General features: G+C 37.5%; 1 protein-coding gene across 1 annotated transcript in view; it reads left to right on the forward strand.

Annotated features, from left to right (window-relative positions):
• Positions 1-872: 872 nt before the first annotated feature.
• Positions 873-19,542, forward strand: part of LOC306768145 (putative flavin-containing monoamine oxidase A) — a gene marked incomplete at its 3' end in the record, with an annotated part of 100,409 nt that continues 81,739 nt past the window's right edge. Inside the window, exons 1-7 of the mRNA XM_079256377.1 lie at positions 873-996; positions 1,105-1,192; positions 7,392-7,572; positions 8,058-8,172; positions 11,419-11,576; positions 12,419-12,508; positions 17,786-17,870. Of these exons, the coding sequence (XP_079112503.1) occupies positions 879-996; positions 1,105-1,192; positions 7,392-7,572; positions 8,058-8,172; positions 11,419-11,576; positions 12,419-12,508; positions 17,786-17,870 (835 nt within the window). The 5' untranslated portion in view covers positions 873-878. The remainder of the gene's footprint in view (positions 997-1,104; positions 1,193-7,391; positions 7,573-8,057; positions 8,173-11,418; positions 11,577-12,418; positions 12,509-17,785; positions 17,871-19,542) is intronic.

Here is a 19,542-nt window from a genome sequence, read left to right on the forward strand (position 1 = left end):
TAGATACATGTACATGTGGGGGTACAATTCAGGAGGTTTTATAATGTAGTCTAATGGCTGTGGGAATGAAAGATCTCCTGAAACGCTCTATTCTTTATTGTGTCATAGCAATTGCATAATAGCCTATCATTTAACAGCAATTACAGCAGTAATAGCTCACTTATTTACTGGATAGTATGTGTTCAATGGGATATTTTAAAAAGAAGAAGCTACTTTTTTTTTTTTTATTATTCTATTAAATATTTAGAAAGTTTGTATTATTATGATTATGTTTATAATATGTCCAAATAAGCTGTCTCTGCAGTTAAAAAAAAAAAAAAAAAAAAAGTCTTTTGTGGCTTTTCTTGATGATGTTAACAACCTGTTCTCCGCCTATTAGGTCACAGACTCAGCTGTTCATTCATCCAAAGTACACTATTATGAAAGCTGTGCAGGCTACCCAAGACAAACTCATTCTTATCGACAAGATAAGGGTATAAAAGGTTTCTTTCTGTTTTTCTCGGGCTGACTTAACGGGTCACCAACACACGGGAAATGCACACCCACTTGTGGGGGAAAAGAGTCATTACGTGGAACTACCTGAGACGTAGACTAAACCTGGTTCGTGTACGTGATGCTGTATTTATTTATTTTTATTTTAGTTTTGACTTCCTACAGAATTCATATTAGTGATATAGGTACTTTGCGAAGGCAAAGTAAATGTGCTACTATTTCGCCATTTATTTAGATTATTTTCCCAAATACTTCTAAACGCTCCACTTCCTGCTTCCTGCCAACTTCCAACCAATCAGCGTTGAGTGTGCGTGAAAAGTTGCCACCGGCGAGTGACGCAGAGACGCAGGTACGGTTGGACAAACTTCATTGACCTGAGATTAAACATGACTGCAGAAATTTGGGACGTTATTATTGTTGGCGCGGGACTGTCCGGATTGAGCGCGGCCCATTTGCTCAGGAGGAGGGTGGGCAACTTAAAAATACTTATCTTGGAAGGAAAAGGTCAGTGAAACAACCGGTTTTGGAGGAAGCTGCAATCATTAATCTCTTTTTCAGTGAGATGGGTCCACTGTATTGCTTTGACATAATCACGGTTTATGTGCCACGCAGATCGAGTGGGAGGTCGCACAGTGTCCTCTGACATACCAGCAGCCAGTGGTGTTGATCGCTGGGACTTTGGAGGACAGTGGATCGGAAGGTACACTCACACACACACACACACGCACGCACGCACACACACACACACACACACACACACACACACACACACACACACACACACACACACTTAACTTTGAAAATAAGTTGCACAAATGTTGTCTTTCCCACACACACTTTTATTGAGCAAAATTTTATTTGAAATTGTGACATGAATTTATACTTCAGTCTTTATATAACTGAAGCGCAGAAGGAATAAATTTGTAATGGATGAGTGGTTAGGTTAATTGAATTATTATTATTATTATTATTATTATTATTATTATTATTATTATTATGATAATTATTATTATTTTCCATCATTCCCATCAAACAACTGAAAGTACAGTATTTATATGTTGTTTCTGAGCATACAGGTGATATTTTTTATTTATTAATAATGGTATTAAAATATTGCATTTATTGTAGAAGATTTAATGATTTAATTGCGGAGGTGGTTTAACAGAAAAAAAATCTTAATCCACAAAACAGCCAATAAAACCAATTAAAAATCTTTTTAAAAGAAATTTTAATCCTCTAAGAGAAATACTAATATTTAAAGACTATTAAAAGGCAAACAAATAATGTTTAAAAGTGATTTAATGCAATTTAATGGGAAAAAATGTTAATGTTTTACTAATAATCTAAAGCCCTGTCATTAGATGCAACAGTAAATTACTGCCTTAATAAGATGTCTTTTTTTTATTAATTTATCAGGCAAACTGTTGAGGTTTAGCTTTATTGTCATTAAACAAGCAGACCAACTGATCATGAAAAAGAATCTTACAGTATATATATATATATATATATATATATATATATATATATATATATATATATATATTATATATATACATACTATGTATTTTTAAATTGTTTTTGTTTTAAGGTTTACCAAAGTGCAGAAGCATCAGGTGGTAATACTGGAGCTTTCATTGCACCCTATGAGTTGGGGAAAATCTTCATGGCATTAATTTAATTTAGATAAATTAAATGTTTTGTATCTAAAAGTAAGACAAAAATTTTTGTAACCCCCATTTTTAATGTCAGCGCTGTTGCATTTAGCAATATAGACATGATCAGGCTAACTAAGTTTTGCTGCAGACCATGTCCATCCATTTATGAACACAGTGTAGCATCTTCTGATGGAAACTTCCAGCAGGATGATGCACCATGTCACAAAGCTCACATCATCTCCAGTTGCTTTCTGTAACATGACGATGAGTTCGCTGTAATCCAACGGCCTCCAAAGTCACCAGATCTCAGTCCAGCAGAGCAGCTCGGGGATGTGGTGGGACGGGAGATTCTCATCATGGATGTGCAGCAACTGTGTGATGCTTCACGTCAATATAAAGCAAAATCTCTGAGGAATGTTTCTAACAGCTGTCACGACCCGTGCCGTGACAGCAGTGAGGGAATGCCATGCTGTTTATACACAAAAATGTATTTTATTAAAGAAAAGAAATTAAAGTATGTGAATGTAATGTGTAAATGTGGAATTCAGTGGTGTAAAGTGGTTGCAAGTCAGTGTCTGAACAAACCAAGCTGCAGGCTGAGAGAGCTCGAGAGCAAACAGCCCATAGCCTTACATAGGCAGGTGCGCTACAGCCAGGTGCTCTGATGACTGGAACCACCCATAGCACACCTACCTACTGATAAAAAAGAACGTAGTTAAAGCCAGGCCGTCACACAGCTTGTTGAATATATGCCATGAAGAATTAATGCAGTTCTGAAGGCAGAATAAGTGTTTCCATTTGAGCTAGCTTCTGTCTTATAAACAGAGGATGTTAAAGTACCCCCTCATCTCCCTTTCCAAGTGCAACACCGTAGACATTTGCTTTGAGGTTTAAAATTTGAATTTCACTCATTTTTTCAGTGTAGAAACTCTCAGGCACCAACTTACCCATTTATAAGAAATCCTCTGACGAAGATAACTGTATGTAAAAATAAAACAGAACAAACATTTGACACACAGAGGAAAGACGTTCTGAGCAGGCACACTGCTGCATTGCTATCTGCAGTATTTTAGGAACTAATATTTATCTTTTGCCATTTATGTAATTTATTTATCTCTTTTTCTGTGTGTGTATGTATATATGTGATTATGTAGTGTGGATTTGTATGTTTGCTTTGCGTGGCAGTCATAGCAAAGAGTGATTGAAGCAGCAGCAGAAACGAGGATCCATACAGTGTGTAAAGTAAAATAAACAGTTGTGCATCGGTTATGTTGGAAAACAGCTCTTTTCTTTTGTTTTGTTAGATGAGCCTTTGTGACGTGTCTGTTTGTCGGCTGTTCATAGAGCGATTGCGTGACTTTGTTTTTCCAGCTACCAGCCTTTCTCCAAACTGTCATATCTCCCAGTTTTGGGCAGGATGATTGTGCAGCTTCAGTCCAGAAGCGCCTGTACTATGAAGCTGAGTCTCCTTTTATTGAGGTAACTTCAGGGTTAACCCTGTGTTTCCCATGATGTTGGTTCACTTCTTAATTGGGGTAAATCGCCATGGTAACCTAAACTGAACAGCTGTAGATTAGAGATCAACAAGTATGAAAGCACCACCTTCTGACCAATCAGTTCTTGGCCACCCATACTGTTTGACGTGGGTGTTGAGGCGAGTGCTTAAGAGAGAATTTTTAAAGATTGAAGATTCCATTTGATGTCTCCGATGACATCCAATATGAAAAAAACTGCATAAGATGAGTAGCAAACAATATCAAACAAATTCTGCTGATTTCATCCGAACACCAGAAACACTGAAGAAATCAACATAGTCACCGACCGCTTAGAAGTTTTTATACTTGTTATTGACTTGTTCCCAAGTCGGTTTAACTCCACTGGGGTTGCATCTGTAATGAGGTTAATAATGGTCACACATTGCATAACATCAGGACCCTTTACATATTCAACCAATCAATCTTTATTTATAAAGCACCTTTCATATGATAGAAATGTAGCACAAAGTGCTTTACATTAAAAGCAAAAAAGGATAAAAATAAAACTACTTATCATACCATATCTAAATTAAGAGCTTGTGAAACCAGCAGATACACAACATAGCTAACACATTAAATTATGTCTCAACAGGCGCTGTCCCAACCCCATTAACTGTGTTAGGAAGCTAAAACACAAAAAAAATAAAAAAAGATGACAAGACTTAATAAAATATTAGGGAAAAAAAACAACATAAAAATAAAGATATAGTAAGAAGCAAAAGAAGACTAATAAAAGCATAAAATGAGATTAGAAAATGAAAAAAAAAATGTAAAGACATTGATAGATAAGAGTTGACTTATGGAGTACAACTAGTCGTGCCATCATGCAGCTAATGGAGGTAGGCAGGGTAAAGCTAAGGCGCGCGCTTACTTGGCTAAATTTCACGGTTGTGCTGAATTCTGCCTTCTTGCCAGTTTATACCTGTCAATCAAATGGACACGCCCCTAAATCATGCCGAAATATAAGATTACATTACATCTATTGAATCAGTTATAAAAAAAAAAAAAAAAAAAATCCCTCCCCCCACAGTTGTCATGAAGGTAAAGGTGACCTATTGAATCTAAAAACAGGGTGTAAACACGTTTATTTCTGATGTAGAGTCGGCACTTCTGCACTGGCTTCACTTTAAACTGCGGGACGTTGACACACGGTTCATTTTCACCAAACACAAACATGGTCAATGATGGCGAAGAGATCTATCAGTGCTTTCTCCCTGGAAAACCTTTAGCTCAGGAGGACACAGATGCTGACAATGACTCAGACAAGAAATTTAGTTTTCTGATGAGTGGCTGAATGAGTTGACATGGCAGAGGTATTTTAAGGACACAAAATAAATAGGCATAAACTGCAAATTCTGCTCTAGATATCCACAACATGAGACCACAACATTTAACTGATAAAACAGATAAACCTGGCCTCCCACATCTACAAAAGGACACTTTGATTAAACACAGTGCCAGTCTGAAACACAGAATGCGCTGTGATCTGTGTAATGAAAGTGCAACTCCACTCCCTGTTGCATTTAGAAAGCAGAAGGCCACCAAGCAGTGTTGAAATTAACCTAAAGTCTAACACAAACAGGTGTTATTGATTCTATTTCATTGCATCTGTTTTTTTTTATGTGTCATCTGTTGCACAGTGAAATGTGAAATGCAAACACTGTAGTTTCTGCATTTATTGCTTGACTATTTATTAATAATACAGTAAAAATGAAAGGAAATGTGAATATTTGCTTTGCAAGTTGACTTTGATGTGCACCCATAAATTTTCCTAAAAAATCAGGTTAGGAACCACAGTGCTCCTAGTAAAAACAAGTTAGTCTGGAGCCTTGTTGTGTCCTAAATTAACATCGAACAAACTCACAAATTCACGGCCAAAATTTCCGCCAGCATTCTTTCCTGGCTGTTGCTGCGGCAACAGTGTTGCTTTTAATCTGGATGATGTTAATTCTTCATATTGTTGAAGAATCTTCAACAGTAAAATAGGCTGTTTTGCAGTGTCTCTCAATGTCTGCAAATGCATTGATCTGAATTAGAAAATTGGGTTCAAATACTGAGTTCATAACCAGCTTTTAGCACCACTTATCAGGATTGTGAATGTGTGGGGAAGTTAATCCAGGTTGTGGAGCGATACCCCAGGTACAGGCCTCAGTGATGTTTGTGGCCGGCTTCTTGTACGTGGGTTTGTGTGTTACTGATGGTGGTGATGCTTACAGTCCAGCCTGAATGAGTTCTGGAGATTGCAAGCCCTTTCAAGGATTTCTCTGGTTGTTCAAGGATTCACTTCACCTCTCGTCTATGCTCTGCAGTGCAGTGAAGTGTCATTATCCCAACCTTGTAAATGCATTATTTTTCAGGCTTATTTGTAATTTCTTCAAGTAGTCTTCAGGAACAGTTGTCAAGGCTTGTTGAACGACTTGTCTTTGGATGAGATTTTTCTTCTCTTCTCTGTCAATATGATCCCACACTGCTTCAGAAATGTTAATGTCCAGGCTCTGGTGAGGATTCATCAGTCCTTAAGATCTGTTGTTACTGCTGTTTCTCCTGTTTCCCTTCCTGAGGAATGGCTTTATGACAGCTGCTATTCCATGGAGACTATATGGATCAGCTGAAGGTTGAATGTATCTATTAGGTCTTGTGTAAAGTCTTGGCTGGATTTTTCTTCGTTTTTTTTTAAGGACATCGCCTTCAGATGCTGTTAATCCTCTGTAGATTAGGCACGGTACTCTTATTTTTTTTCTTTCCTTCATTTATTGGAGCAAAAAAAAAAAAAGAATTTGTTTCACTTCAAGGTTTGCTGTTGTGTACTGCCTGTTTGGCATGAACCAAGCCTCCCTCTATCTCTTCCTCCACTCGCCTCGTGTGCAAGCAAACGTGCAAAGTGCAAAAGCATCAAACTAAACAATATCACAGTTTTGTGCAACATGTCGAAATAACATAGTGTTTATGTTGTTACTTAGAGGAGAAGAAGAGCAAGCTGGGAGTCAAACTGTACCGGTATTCCCTTTAGCTTTTGCAGTGGGATACAAGGGCAGTGTTAATCCTGTTCTGCCCCTTCGTTTATCAAAAAAGTAGAGCCAATGACTTTGGATTATTGTTTTGTTTCATTTTCTGCCATTTTTCTTCCAAAATAAGCCGTATCATTGCTCGCTTGCTGAAGCCTTTATAGGGAGGGAGGGCCGAGGGCTGCGAGAGGACAGAGGAGGCGCCTTTCACATGAACGTACACAAACACCAGACCGGATATAAACACAGACACGGTGTGTGTGTGACATCATAGAATACTTTAGAAGAAAATGTTAAGTTTTTCACACATAATTATTTTTCTTTTTAATTCCTTCATACCAGGAATGATGGATTTCTACTCGTTGCCTCTTTAAGGACACACTGCCTACCATGCTGAGATATGCCAGGTTTTGGGCTGTTAGGTCTTTGGGAATCACAAATTGGTGTTAAAATTCTATCAACGCCTGTCAAAATGTTTTGTATGTTTTAATTAAATATGAGTCAAATTTTCTGTTGAAGACCGTATACTGCGTCATCATATCTTTCGACCTCTAGGAACCTTAGAGGACTTCGACCTTTTTAAGAGATTACAGTGAAGTCTCGCTAGAGGCAAAATATAAAAAAAAATAAGTGGTGGACTGAGACTTTTTTTATACTACTGTAAGCACCAGAAAACAAGCAAACAGACTGTTTTTCTTTTGCAGCACCCAAACACATATTTTGGACCTAATCAAAGAGCTGGGCTTAGAGATCTACCCGCAGTTCAATGCTGGGAAAAAGGTGCTTCACATGGGTGGGCCAGCTTCCAAAGTTCGCACTTACAGCAGCAGCATTCCCACCCTGTCCCCACTGGTGCTCATGGACTTCACCCAGCTGCTGTGGAAGGTAAGACAACAGACACACTTCAGTATTCTGCCCTGTGGACCATGTTCAGCCAGAGCTTCTGTTCTCAGTGTGGAAATCTGATAAAGATCAGATAAATTACCTTGATTCTTCGAGGATAAATGCTAATTTGTGCACATTCCTGGATGTGGATAATCACATCAGTATGCCCAGAAACATATTTTCACAAACATCTTTGTTTACTGATGTTTTCCACCAAACCAGACAGGAATTATGTTGGGCAGTATTGCCTGTGGATCAAGTCGGTACATTTATCAAACAATAAAGTCCTGCACAATCTCCAGTCCTGCGCCAATGCTCCGAGCGGCTGTGGGAGGTGGTGAATGTTGGGAGAATTTCAACAAAATCAGACTGAGGAGCCTCCAGCCTTTCTTCTCTTGTCCATATCAATGGGAGGTTTTTTGGTCCACGTTGGTGAATCATCATGTGTGGGTGTGATGTGGTGATCAATTGTACTCTGCTCTTAGATTGACAGACTGTGTGGAACAGTTTGCGTCCAGGACCCTTCCAAGACTCGGAATGCTGTGGAACTAGATAGCATAACTCTTCACTCATATGTGGAGCAACACGCTTGGACAGCAGGTCAGTTTAAATTTGCTGCACTTGACCATCTGACCTTCTCTTATCCTCCTCATATCAGCACATCTAGTTCCTTCCTTTTCTTAGTGTTGGTTATAATAAAAGTCAAGTGCTTGAACGTGGGGTTCCTTATATTCAAAATGGGAAAAAAAACAAGGTAGGCAGATTTTACAAGCATATTTCAGGTAATGTTCTTTTAGATATGCTGCCATCAAATTAAAACTGGGGTAATGTTTTCTATGAAACTGTGAAATGTCATAGTTTCAACATTTTAATGTTTTTTTTTTTTTTTTGGCATAAACTATGGGTTTGTAAAATAAGCAAATTCAATTCAATTCAACTTTATTTGTATAGCGCCACTTCACAACAATGTTGTCACAGGGCACTTTACATACACAAATCAACATACACATCATTTCAAGCCAATTCATACATGTCCTATAATAGAAACCAAATGATTGCATCGAGTCATGACTTCGATCCAATCCCCCATTCTGAGCATGCACGAGGCGACAGTAGGAAGGAAAAAACTCCCCTTTAACAGGAAGAAAACCTCCGGCAGAACCCGGCTCAGGGAGGGCAGCCATCTGCCTCGACTGGTTGGGGTGGAGATAATTGCAAATCATTGCATTTGAATTCTGTTTGAGTCCCAACTGTTTCTTAGACAGGAAATTGTGACACAATCATTTCCATTCATGTCCAATCACAAGAAACAACCAAAATAGTCAAATATTTATTTATTCCTGAGTTCAATCAGACATTTAAATGACATTTTGTTCTTTTAACAAAAATAGACTTTGGATCGAGCTTTAAAATGATCACACCATGTAAAAAAAGACTGAAAGAATGCAGTGCTATTTGTAGACATCAACACACAATATAAGTCAGATGTCTTGGACTAGTGTCCTGCATGTTTCCACCATGTTCCTGCTCCAACGGGCTTGTGCAGAACATCATAGGCTGTTGGATCCATTTAACTTGATTCAGGTGTGTTTGATCTGGGACACAGTGACAACCTGCAGGACACTGGCTCAAGAGGTCCGCATATAGTGATCCCTGATGTATTACAAACTTTACTCTTGTTTGGAGTCTCGAACCAATTATGGTTAGGGTTTAGTTAGAATCCACAAGCAAGAACAATCTGAATGAATGTTTCCCACCACATCTTTAAATATTGCATTTTCTTCATCAAATTGACTCAAAAACCTTTGGTTGTTAAAAAAAAACCCAAAACAAAAACAAAACGTAGAATCAGCTCGTAGCTCAGACCTCTGCCTAGCCCTTGTCATTTTTTTTGCCATTGATGTGGGAATTATTTTTGAGTTAGAAGCTCTAATGGTCAAATTCTCCACATAATAGACTCTTTTATAAAATGTCTGGATCAAGGGAGTGTTCTGGGTGACCCACCAGAATTTAATCAGTTTTCCATCACAATTCCATTTCTGAAATTTCCTAAATGGAATCAAAATCCGTCCATAACTTTTAGAGGTGTTTAGCTAACAGACAGACAGACAGACCAAATCTGGCAAATGCAGAAAAAAGAAGCATGAACAGTTCTAACAAATAAATCTATCTTTGATCAATATTTTTAATTTGGATTCATGCTATTAGCTCAGTGATCAATGAACTGATGTATCGACGTAGACCGATGTGTTCTGACACCCCTAGCTAGCATGCTCACGATAAGATGCTAACCATCAGATGTTCAGCATTTCTAATGGTGCATTCCAGTTGTCTTGCAATTCTGACTGGTTGAGAGTCATTACCAGGTAGTTGGCGTTCTAGTTGCAACAACTCAGAAAAAAATACACATCTCCAAAGTGGCCAATTTGTGAGCATCTACATATGCCATAAAAAATAAGCAAATCACAAATCTGCAGTAAAAATGTGCACCATGCGGCGCCAGCCAATTATTATTGATTTTAATTAAAAAACCACACATATGAACACATTTTCTTTTATGAAAAAACCCGCTTCAACAATGTAATTATGGGTGAGAACTTGCTGCTGTTTACACTAGAAGCTAAATGGCCACAAAATGGATTATAAAGAATTTTAATACAGACAGCCGTGGAAGACATGTTGCTCTGGGTGCAGCCGTCTTTGAAAGAGATCACTTCGTCGTTTCCAGCCAAGAAATTCCTCCGAACTCCAAGGACAACTGGAATGCAAAATAATGTTATCCGTTTCAATATAGCATGCTAACGGGCGTTCATTCGTACATCTACTGTCCCTGATTTTTATCACGGATCTAAATTAACTGGTTAAATGGTGGGAATGAATGATAACATCCAATTTAAGAGGTGATAAATCATTTCAGCCATTTGTCTGAGTCACGGCTCTCTCCATGAACACTATGCCCTGCTTACTTTACTTTGCCTTGTGTAGTTAGTGTGCTAATGCCTGAACAAAAAACAGTTGAATGAGGAGAGAAATTTAAAAAAAAGTTGTGCTGAGCTGACCGTGGCTGGTTACACGCAAAGGAAATCCATATGAGAGAAGCCAGCGGTGGGTTATTTTTAACATTGAAGTAATGTAAAACAAAATCTGCCAAACTAAGGTTTAAAGTACATAATTTCAAATGTGTTATGTCCTCAGTCAGAAAACGGTTTTACAATTATGTAAAATAAAATTAATACAGTAAAAAATAAACGTTAGCAACAAAGAAATTCAATGAATAATGAACTTTAAAAATATATGCATAAATAAGAGCCAGTAAAGTAAAATTACATTGATCAATAAAATAGATAAATTAGATAAAAAGAAATAAAGTAGAAAAAAGGCCAAAAGTGAAAGTGTTAAGAGTAAAAATTACTTAGTTTCTCGGTGGAAAGGAACATTGAGAGAATGTCATTATTTGGCATTTTCATAGCAAACACATCAATTTAAATCTTTTAAGAAACATATGATTAAATCCATCATTTGCTCTTACAATCTGACTAATTTTTCCCCCAGAGGAAAAAAAAAAACCAAACAAACCAAAAAATCAGACTTTTATGTTAAATAAAATGACTCAATGCAGCAGCAGATTTACTGACCTCATGTCTGCGTCGGACTAGATGATTGCAGATAATGATCATCCTCCTCAGCTGGAGCGGTAGCCGTCTTTGAGGTAGGAAAAAAAAAAAGCAGATTTTTATGTGGGTTGGGTGGAACTCTGCAGGAAACTTGTCATTGCAGGGAAATGTGTGTGATGACGCGATGATGCGTGTTTAAACACCAGCGTATGTTTCCATTCTCCTGTGGCAGAAATGAAAGAGCAGATTGAACTCTGCTGCAGAGCTGTCTTTGGCGTAGAGTCTTCCCAGATGTCCTTCCTATTCTTCCTCATGTACGCTGCAGCATCTGGAGGGCTACTGGCACTGCTGGAGAGTGCTCCAGGTGGTGCTCAGGAGTTCAAGATAAAGGTACGGCTCACATCATCCCCCTGACTGCATATTGCTGCCATGATGGAGATTACACTGCATTTCTTTGTCACTCGAGTTAATCATTGCGTCTGCTCATCGCCACACGTGTCTCTGTAAACAGCAGATTTCTTTATCCCTGAAAAATTGATTTGAACCATCTAAGCACTCAAAGAACTGGTCTTACATTGCATGTACCTGCTGTTTTGCATCCAGCTTTGTGTAGGAGAACTATATTTCCAGACCGGTTTGACTTTTTTTTTTTTTCCTCGATGCATTTGAAGTTTCTTTGCAGCCACAGTGGTTAAGAGTAAAAATGTGCTGAAAGCCATAAACGCTTGTGGAAACAAATGGAATTACATGGTCATTAAGAAAAAAAAAGCCAAAACAACAAACTTTTTGCTTTGAACCTTCATGAAATCGACAGCTTCATTTAAAAAAAAAAAAAAATTATTTATTGTTTTTTCCAGCCACGGCAGCTTTCTTAAGATTTAATTTCAGATATATCCTGAAAGAACGACTGTAAACATAGCATGGATGAAGACTTATTGGAGAGGTTGGGAATGGTTTAGTCTGTGTTGCTGTAAATTATAAAGAAGTCAAGGCGATAAAAGCTTTTCAGTTGTCTGTTTTCATCTATAACATGATGTACAAAAGGATTTTATTACTTTTTTAAACACTTAAAAAATCTTTGAAAAAAAAAAAAAGTAATCACTTTGAACCTTGGGGGGAAAGAGTGTTTTCTGTTGGAAGTGTGTACGGAACAACCTCGATAAGTTTAATGCTTATAGCATCTGCTCTGTGTTTAAAGCCTAACTTGTGGTGTCATATCTGTCTCTCCACAGGGAGGCACCCAGCAGCTTTCAGAGCGTTTGGCCGAAGGCGTCGGGTGGAAGAACGTCCGGCTGGGTTCTGCTGTGACGGCCATATGGCAGGTAGAGTACGGTAACGTCTCACTCAGGAACTGATGAGGCGTGACGCCGAGATAACAGCTTCCTTGCTGGGGAAGCAGGACGTCTCCTGTGAAGTCACTGTCTGTTCCGCCTGAATGTCTCCCTTATCCACAGTTGAGAGACCAAATGAGCTCCCATGGCCTCCTAAGTGCAGAGGTCCTCTGTAATATAATAATGATTTTTAATGTCCATATGGCTATGCATATGCATATTGATTGTGCGGGGGATGTTATATCAAATTCTGAGAAGGATATTATTAGAATTGGGAATTGAACGACACGAGTCGCTTGTCCTGGCCAGTCTTAAACCAAAAATCCCTCAAAATTGATGGTTGCTGCTTCTATAATCAGTATTCGAACAATTTATTTTATTATTTATTATTACTGTTGGATTACATGCAAATTCTGTTATTAACAGATTGATAAATCAGTGGGATTTTTTTCCAACACAGCCATCTCTACCAGTTACAGAGAATGGTCTGAAAAGGGGAAAATATGCAGTTAGCAGCAGGTGTCTGGACCAAAATGTCTTGTTAATGCAAGAGGTCATAGGAGGCTGGTTGGAGATGTTAAAAAGGAAAAACGCGAGTCAATTAGCCACTGGCGCCAACCAAGACAGCCAGAAAATCATACACACACAATCACACACAACCTTGAAGCAGATTGGCTACAGCAACAGAAGAAGAACACACTGGGTGCCACTCCTGTCATCTAAGAAGAGGAAACTCACCAAAACTGGACAATAGAAGACAGAAAAACCGTTGCCTGGTCTAATGAATCTGTATTTCAGCTGCGATATTCAGATGGTAGGGTCAGAAGTGGGTGGAAACAACATGAAAGCATGGATCCATCCAGCCTTGTAGCAGTCGTTCACGCTGCTGGTGGTCATGTAATGATGTGGGGATATTTGCTTGCCACACTTTGTGCCCCTTGTGTGCACTGTATTTACCATGCAAACCATGCAAAATATTGCAGGGTTTAAACACCACGGCTGTCCTGAGTATCGCCACTGACCATGTCCATCCCTTTATGAGCACAGTGTGGCATCTTCTGATGGAAACTTCCAGCGGGATGATGTACCATGTCACAGAACTCAGAACGTCTTCAACTGCTTTCTTGAACATGATAATGAGTTCACTGTACTCCATCTGCCTCCATGGTCACTGGATCTCAACCAAAGAGAACATCTGAAATAAATAAAACTAAAATAAGATAAGTAAATCATTAGTTCACTTATTCAGAAGGTAAATTCTCTGTTCTAATCAAGTGACAACCTCTGGCGGTTAAAAGTGAAGCCTGTGCAGAAGTGCTGAAAATTGCAGTTCAGCCCTCATCCACTACTGGCTCAAAAATAGAGCAAATCCCCATGGACTCCCATGTTTTGGCAGAAATAAACATGTTTATAGACTGGTACAAAAACCCATTTTAGGTTTAATAGGTCAGGACTACCTTCATGACTGCTTTGGAAGGAGTGAATATTTTTCTAAATTCTCCATTTAGAAGTAATTTCATCTCAAAATTCTGCATATTTAGGGACATGTCCTTTTGATTGACAGTTACCCAATATCCTGCTTCAAGATGGAGGAATGTAGAGCAACTATTAGCCTGTTAACAGTGTGACTTAGCTTTTTTACCTTTGACTTGTTAGCACCTATTAGCTCCCGTTAGCTCAGATAGCTCTTACTAGATATCAATCATCCACCCACTACGCTCGCAGAAGGAAAAAACATGAATGGATTTTAGTTAGTTTAGTTTAACTGCAGTTCTTGTAAAATGTTGTCCGCAGGATGACATTTTACAAGAATTGGGTTTTGTTTTCCAGGTAGCCATGTCGCGTTGTTTCAGGGTTTTCTACAGGCTAAAGTTTTCCATTTGCGATGTACTTCTGCATCAGTACAACTGAAAAACCACCTGATGGGAATGTAACCTTTAGCGGTACTTAAGAGTTTTTTTTTTTAAATGTAAGCGTTTCCATTGGGAGTTTTTTTATTGCGATATTTAGGTTTTGTGCAGTTCTAGAGGTAAAGGTAACACAGCTTTGTTTCTTTAAAAATTACTCACACAAGTTCATTTTGGTACCAGAAACTCTACCTTGTTTTTCAGCTGGACTAGTAGATTGTTATGATCCACCTTGTCAGGAGCAGCACTGGGATCCAGTAGTACCAGGACTGAGTTGTTGTCTATTTTAAAGCGGATGTCAGTGAAGAACTCAGCAGTAGCAGTCTGACGGCTGTGGTGTGGCCAAAAACTTGGCTGGAAGACATCAGAAAAGTTATGTAGTGTCAGGAAGTTGTGTCTTTTCAGTAATCCACTTCTTCTAACTAATAATCTGCTTCCCCAAGATTTCATAAATTAAATCCTCTTTTTAGCCCTTATACATATGCATAGCTGTATGGACATTAGATGTTATTACAGAGTATCTCTGCGCTTCGGAGGCCATAGACCCACTTTGGTTTTGCAACTGGGGATAAGAGAGACATTCAGGCGGAACAGACAGTGACTTAGAGCTTCTCTTCACTTAATTTAATTTAAGTCACTTAAATCTCCCTTCTTCTCAATATTGATACTCAGGTTGACCAAGTCTCCATTTCTAAATGCAAAGGGTTGCTGCCGTGTGATTGGCTGATTAACACTTTGTTCTAACAAGCAGTTGAACCGGATTATCTAAAAGTGTACTTGAACAAAGTATTGTAAGACATTACAAGATTTTTGTTTAAAAACACCCTAATCCATTTAGTTTTCAATCAATCTGACAGATTTTTGATCTATAGTTAATTCTAAAGGTTTTTCCTCTCTTTTGACTTTGATGCAATCGCCTTTATTGTAACATAAACTTTTAAAAATTAAGCCATTTTTTTCATTGCAATAATCTGTGATCATCTGACAATAAAGTGGAATGGTTCTTGATATTTTTTTTACTCTTTATTAAACATTAAATAATTACTTTGTTAATAATTGCTAAACTGTTAATTAAATCTAATGTAATCTATGCCTTTAAAATCCCACCCAAACAATGAGTTTTATCTCATAACTTGCCTTTATTCTTCAACAAATAACAGCAGTATTAAAATACTTGAACATGTCACAGCTGAGTTGACAAAAAGGCCAGTTTTAATTTGGGTTTTGTTTTATCCATTTAGTTAACTTTAGATAATGCAGTGGGGGAAAAAACAGAAGACAAGCATGAGATGTTTTCTAGAGCCACTTCTCATGTCCTGCAGCACAGGAAACTATGACATATCGTGCAGCACGATGTAGTTGAGAGGCAGGGCACATCCTTGACATTTTTGCCAGTCCATCAACCACTAAGACATAATGACAAACACATTCCCACTGACATTCACAGCTATAGACAATTTAGTTGCCACTTCACCTCGGCCGCAGTAAGATCAGACAGAAACCCACACAGCTGTAGGGGAAGTCACATTTACACCCAAGGTCCTCGAGGCCAGACAGGGAGTCTGCAAGGTTTTGATTGAACAGAATCCAAATGATTGTTAAAATTAAGACCATTTCCACACAGATATGAGTTGAGGTATATCTACTTAAGATTTTTTTTTTATCATTGGATGTTCGGTTCATATGGAACCAGCATTGTGGGACGTTTCCTTTAAACCAGATCCAAATCAAAACAAATATAAAACCAGCCTCATAGAAGAATAAATTTCCCCTCATAATTTTAACTAATAAAGACCCAACCCATGAAAAAATGATCAGATAAGTCTGATTTTTTTTTATATGCGGTCTTTATTTATTCCTTTAACAAATTTTAAAAAAAAAAAGTACCAAAATGTATTTGGCTTATTTACCATTAATTACCATATGACGTGTCAAAATTTTTATTGTGTAAATCTTCCATTAAGGAGCAGAAGACAATAATCAGATTGTGTTTATAACAGGATTTAGAGCACAGTTTGTACCATAAAGTGATGCCAGATGTCTCAGAAACTGTATGGATCATATTTGTCTTGCTGGGTTCTTATGGGTTAATAATGAAACATATCAGATAAGAATCATCATAGTGCAGATTCAATTCAGCTTTATTCGTATAGCGCCACTTCACAACAATGTCGTCTCCGGGCGCTTTACAGACGCGTCAGTTCAAACCAATTTATAAATAGCCTAGCTAATAGAAACAAACTGATGGCATTGAATCATTAATGCTATGCAATCCCCCATCCTGAGCATGCATGAGGCGATAGTGGGAAGGAAAAACTCCCTTTTAACAGGAAGAAAACCTCCAGCAGAACCCGGCTCAGGGAGGGCAGCCATCTGCCTCGACTGGTTGAGGTGGAGAGGACAGGAAAGACAGATCAACATGTACAACTGCACTTATTCAGGAAGACCTGCAGAAAAAGGAGAAATATTTTAGAGATGGCACTTCAGAGCATCACCAAACGATGTTGTACACAATCCAGAGTAAAACAAGGATGGAATTAGTACCTTGAAGGATGCAACACATCATTGAGACGAGAAATTATTACTGCACTGGAACACAAAAAACTTGCATGCAACAGTTTTTCTCCGTCAGGTAATTATTTCCGAAGACAATAAAAACAAACTTTTATCTTTTCTTCTTTTGAACACGAGATAAAACATTACCAAACACTGCTTCAGATTTTCCTTCAAACTCCTGATCCTGGTATCTCAGGCGTATACGACCAAGAATTTCTGCTACTGTGACTGTATTATCCGGCAAAGTGCCTCTTTCGACATAAAATACTGTGTCATTTTTGAACCATGCAACATTTTGCAGGCTCTGACATGAAGGTTTGTCAGGAAAAAAAAGAAAAAGAGACCGAGAAAATGTGCATGCTCTGTCCCCTTTAAGTTATGTATGAGAACAGGAGGAGTGAGTAGATTAGTGCTCTGAATGTGCGACGGCAAGGTTTTCTCTAATCAATTATATAACAAAGTATGTGATGGTGCTGGAATGCTTAACGGCCTTTAAAGCTGAGTTTTACAGCACAGATCTTGGTAAGACTGTGAGAGTTTCATAAATAGCAAAAAAGGGAGCAAAAATAAATTCATTTGATTTCTAAGAGATATAGATTTTTCTTCGAGAGACGGCTCTCGAGTTCATTGTTTGTCATGAACACATTTTCCAAGGACCAAGGCTTATCCTATGTTTCAGACATTGTAGCACATGCTGGTTATCCAGGTTATGTATTTAAAAACCATTTTTAGGTGAGCAAATTGCTGTTATGGGACTTAAAAGCAATCAAATATAACTCTGTTTGTGTTTATATGTGTTGCGCAGGATGCAGAGTGGGCCAGGGTGATGACGAGCGGCGACACCTACTTGTGCAGAGCTGTGATTGTCACTTGCCCCCCTCATTTGGCAGGTCAGTGTGCGTCTCCCACATCAGTCGGGTCGCAAAATGAAATCGTCACTGATGCAGAAGGTGAATGCTCCGCTCCCTCGTTAGGTCTGTCAGACGTGGCAAACTGTGCAGCCATGCAGATAAACTGATGTATTTCCCAAATCTTTTTTTTTTTTTTTTTGACTCATGGGTTTTGGAGTCACGTCATGTCGAGGGTTCAGGAATTGCTTGGATTTGATTTGAAATCAGTGCAGGAGTTAAAGCCGTGACTTCCAACCGGGGGCTAATGTGACATTCGATATGGCCGGCTGTGTGTTGAGTTGCAAGTGGCAAAAGCGTCACTACCAACTTTCCTGCAATCAAGCCCGGAAGAAGAGAAAAATCTGGGCCCTTACATGGGTGCCGTTTTTGGCTGGAACCTGAGAGTTTCAACGGAGCGTGTTGGCATAACATTTAAAGGCGTGACATCTTGAAAATGAACTTTGAAGCCATTGACAGAACACATTTCTGCAAATAAAATGTCCTTGGTGCTGATTAAGACCTGGCCTGCCAGCTGACGTGACTTGGAACAGCCCCTTTTTTTTATTTTTTATCCTGCATTAACTGAAATCTTGAACTCCAACTCCAACTTCTAATAAACCACAGAATAAATGACTGTTTTTGTACTGTGGTTTTAGTGCAGATTTGATTTTCTCCTTTCAGCCAAAGCTCATGTTGGCAAAACCTCTCATCTCTTTAATTTTTACCTCCTCGTCTCTCCTACATGTCCTCCTTCCAGTGACCCAGAAACTGAAGCATGTCTTAATTCCCAAAAAGCACTTGGAGGCGAGAAGAGGTTTGCCAGAGGGTGCACATGTATTAGCGAACACCTTTTATTACTCATCTAACAGAAAACATGCAGGCTGGAACTGATGGCTCGTAGCAGAACAAAGAGATGATGCATCTGTGTTATGCACGACTCCTGTCTAGCACTCATTAGTCTAATGGTACACCCACAGCTCCTTTATTTATATATATATATATATATATATATATATATATATATATATATATATATATATATATATATATATATATATATATATTTATTATAAATATATTATATATATATATATTTATTATAAATATATTATATATATGTTTATATATATGTATATATATATATATACATACATATATACATACATATATATATACATACATATATACATACATATATATATACATACATACATACATACATACATACATACATACATACATATATATATATATATATATATATATATATATATATATATATATATATATATATATATATATATATATATATATATATATATATATATATATATATATATATGTATATATGTATATATATGTATATATGTATATATATGTATATATGTATATATATGTATATATGTATATATATGTATATATGTATATATATGTATATATATACATATGTATATATGTATATATATGTATATATATACATATGTATATATATATATGTATATATATACATATGTATATATATATGTATGTATGTATATATATATATATATATGTATGTATATATATATATATATATATATGTATGTGTATATATATATATATATATATATATATATATGTATATATATATATATATATATATATATATATATATATATATATATATATATAT

This window comes from Telmatherina bonti (genome assembly GCF_933228915.1).
Source record: "Telmatherina bonti genome assembly, chromosome: 17".
Taxonomy (NCBI): Eukaryota; Metazoa; Chordata; class Actinopteri; order Atheriniformes; family Telmatherinidae; genus Telmatherina; species Telmatherina bonti.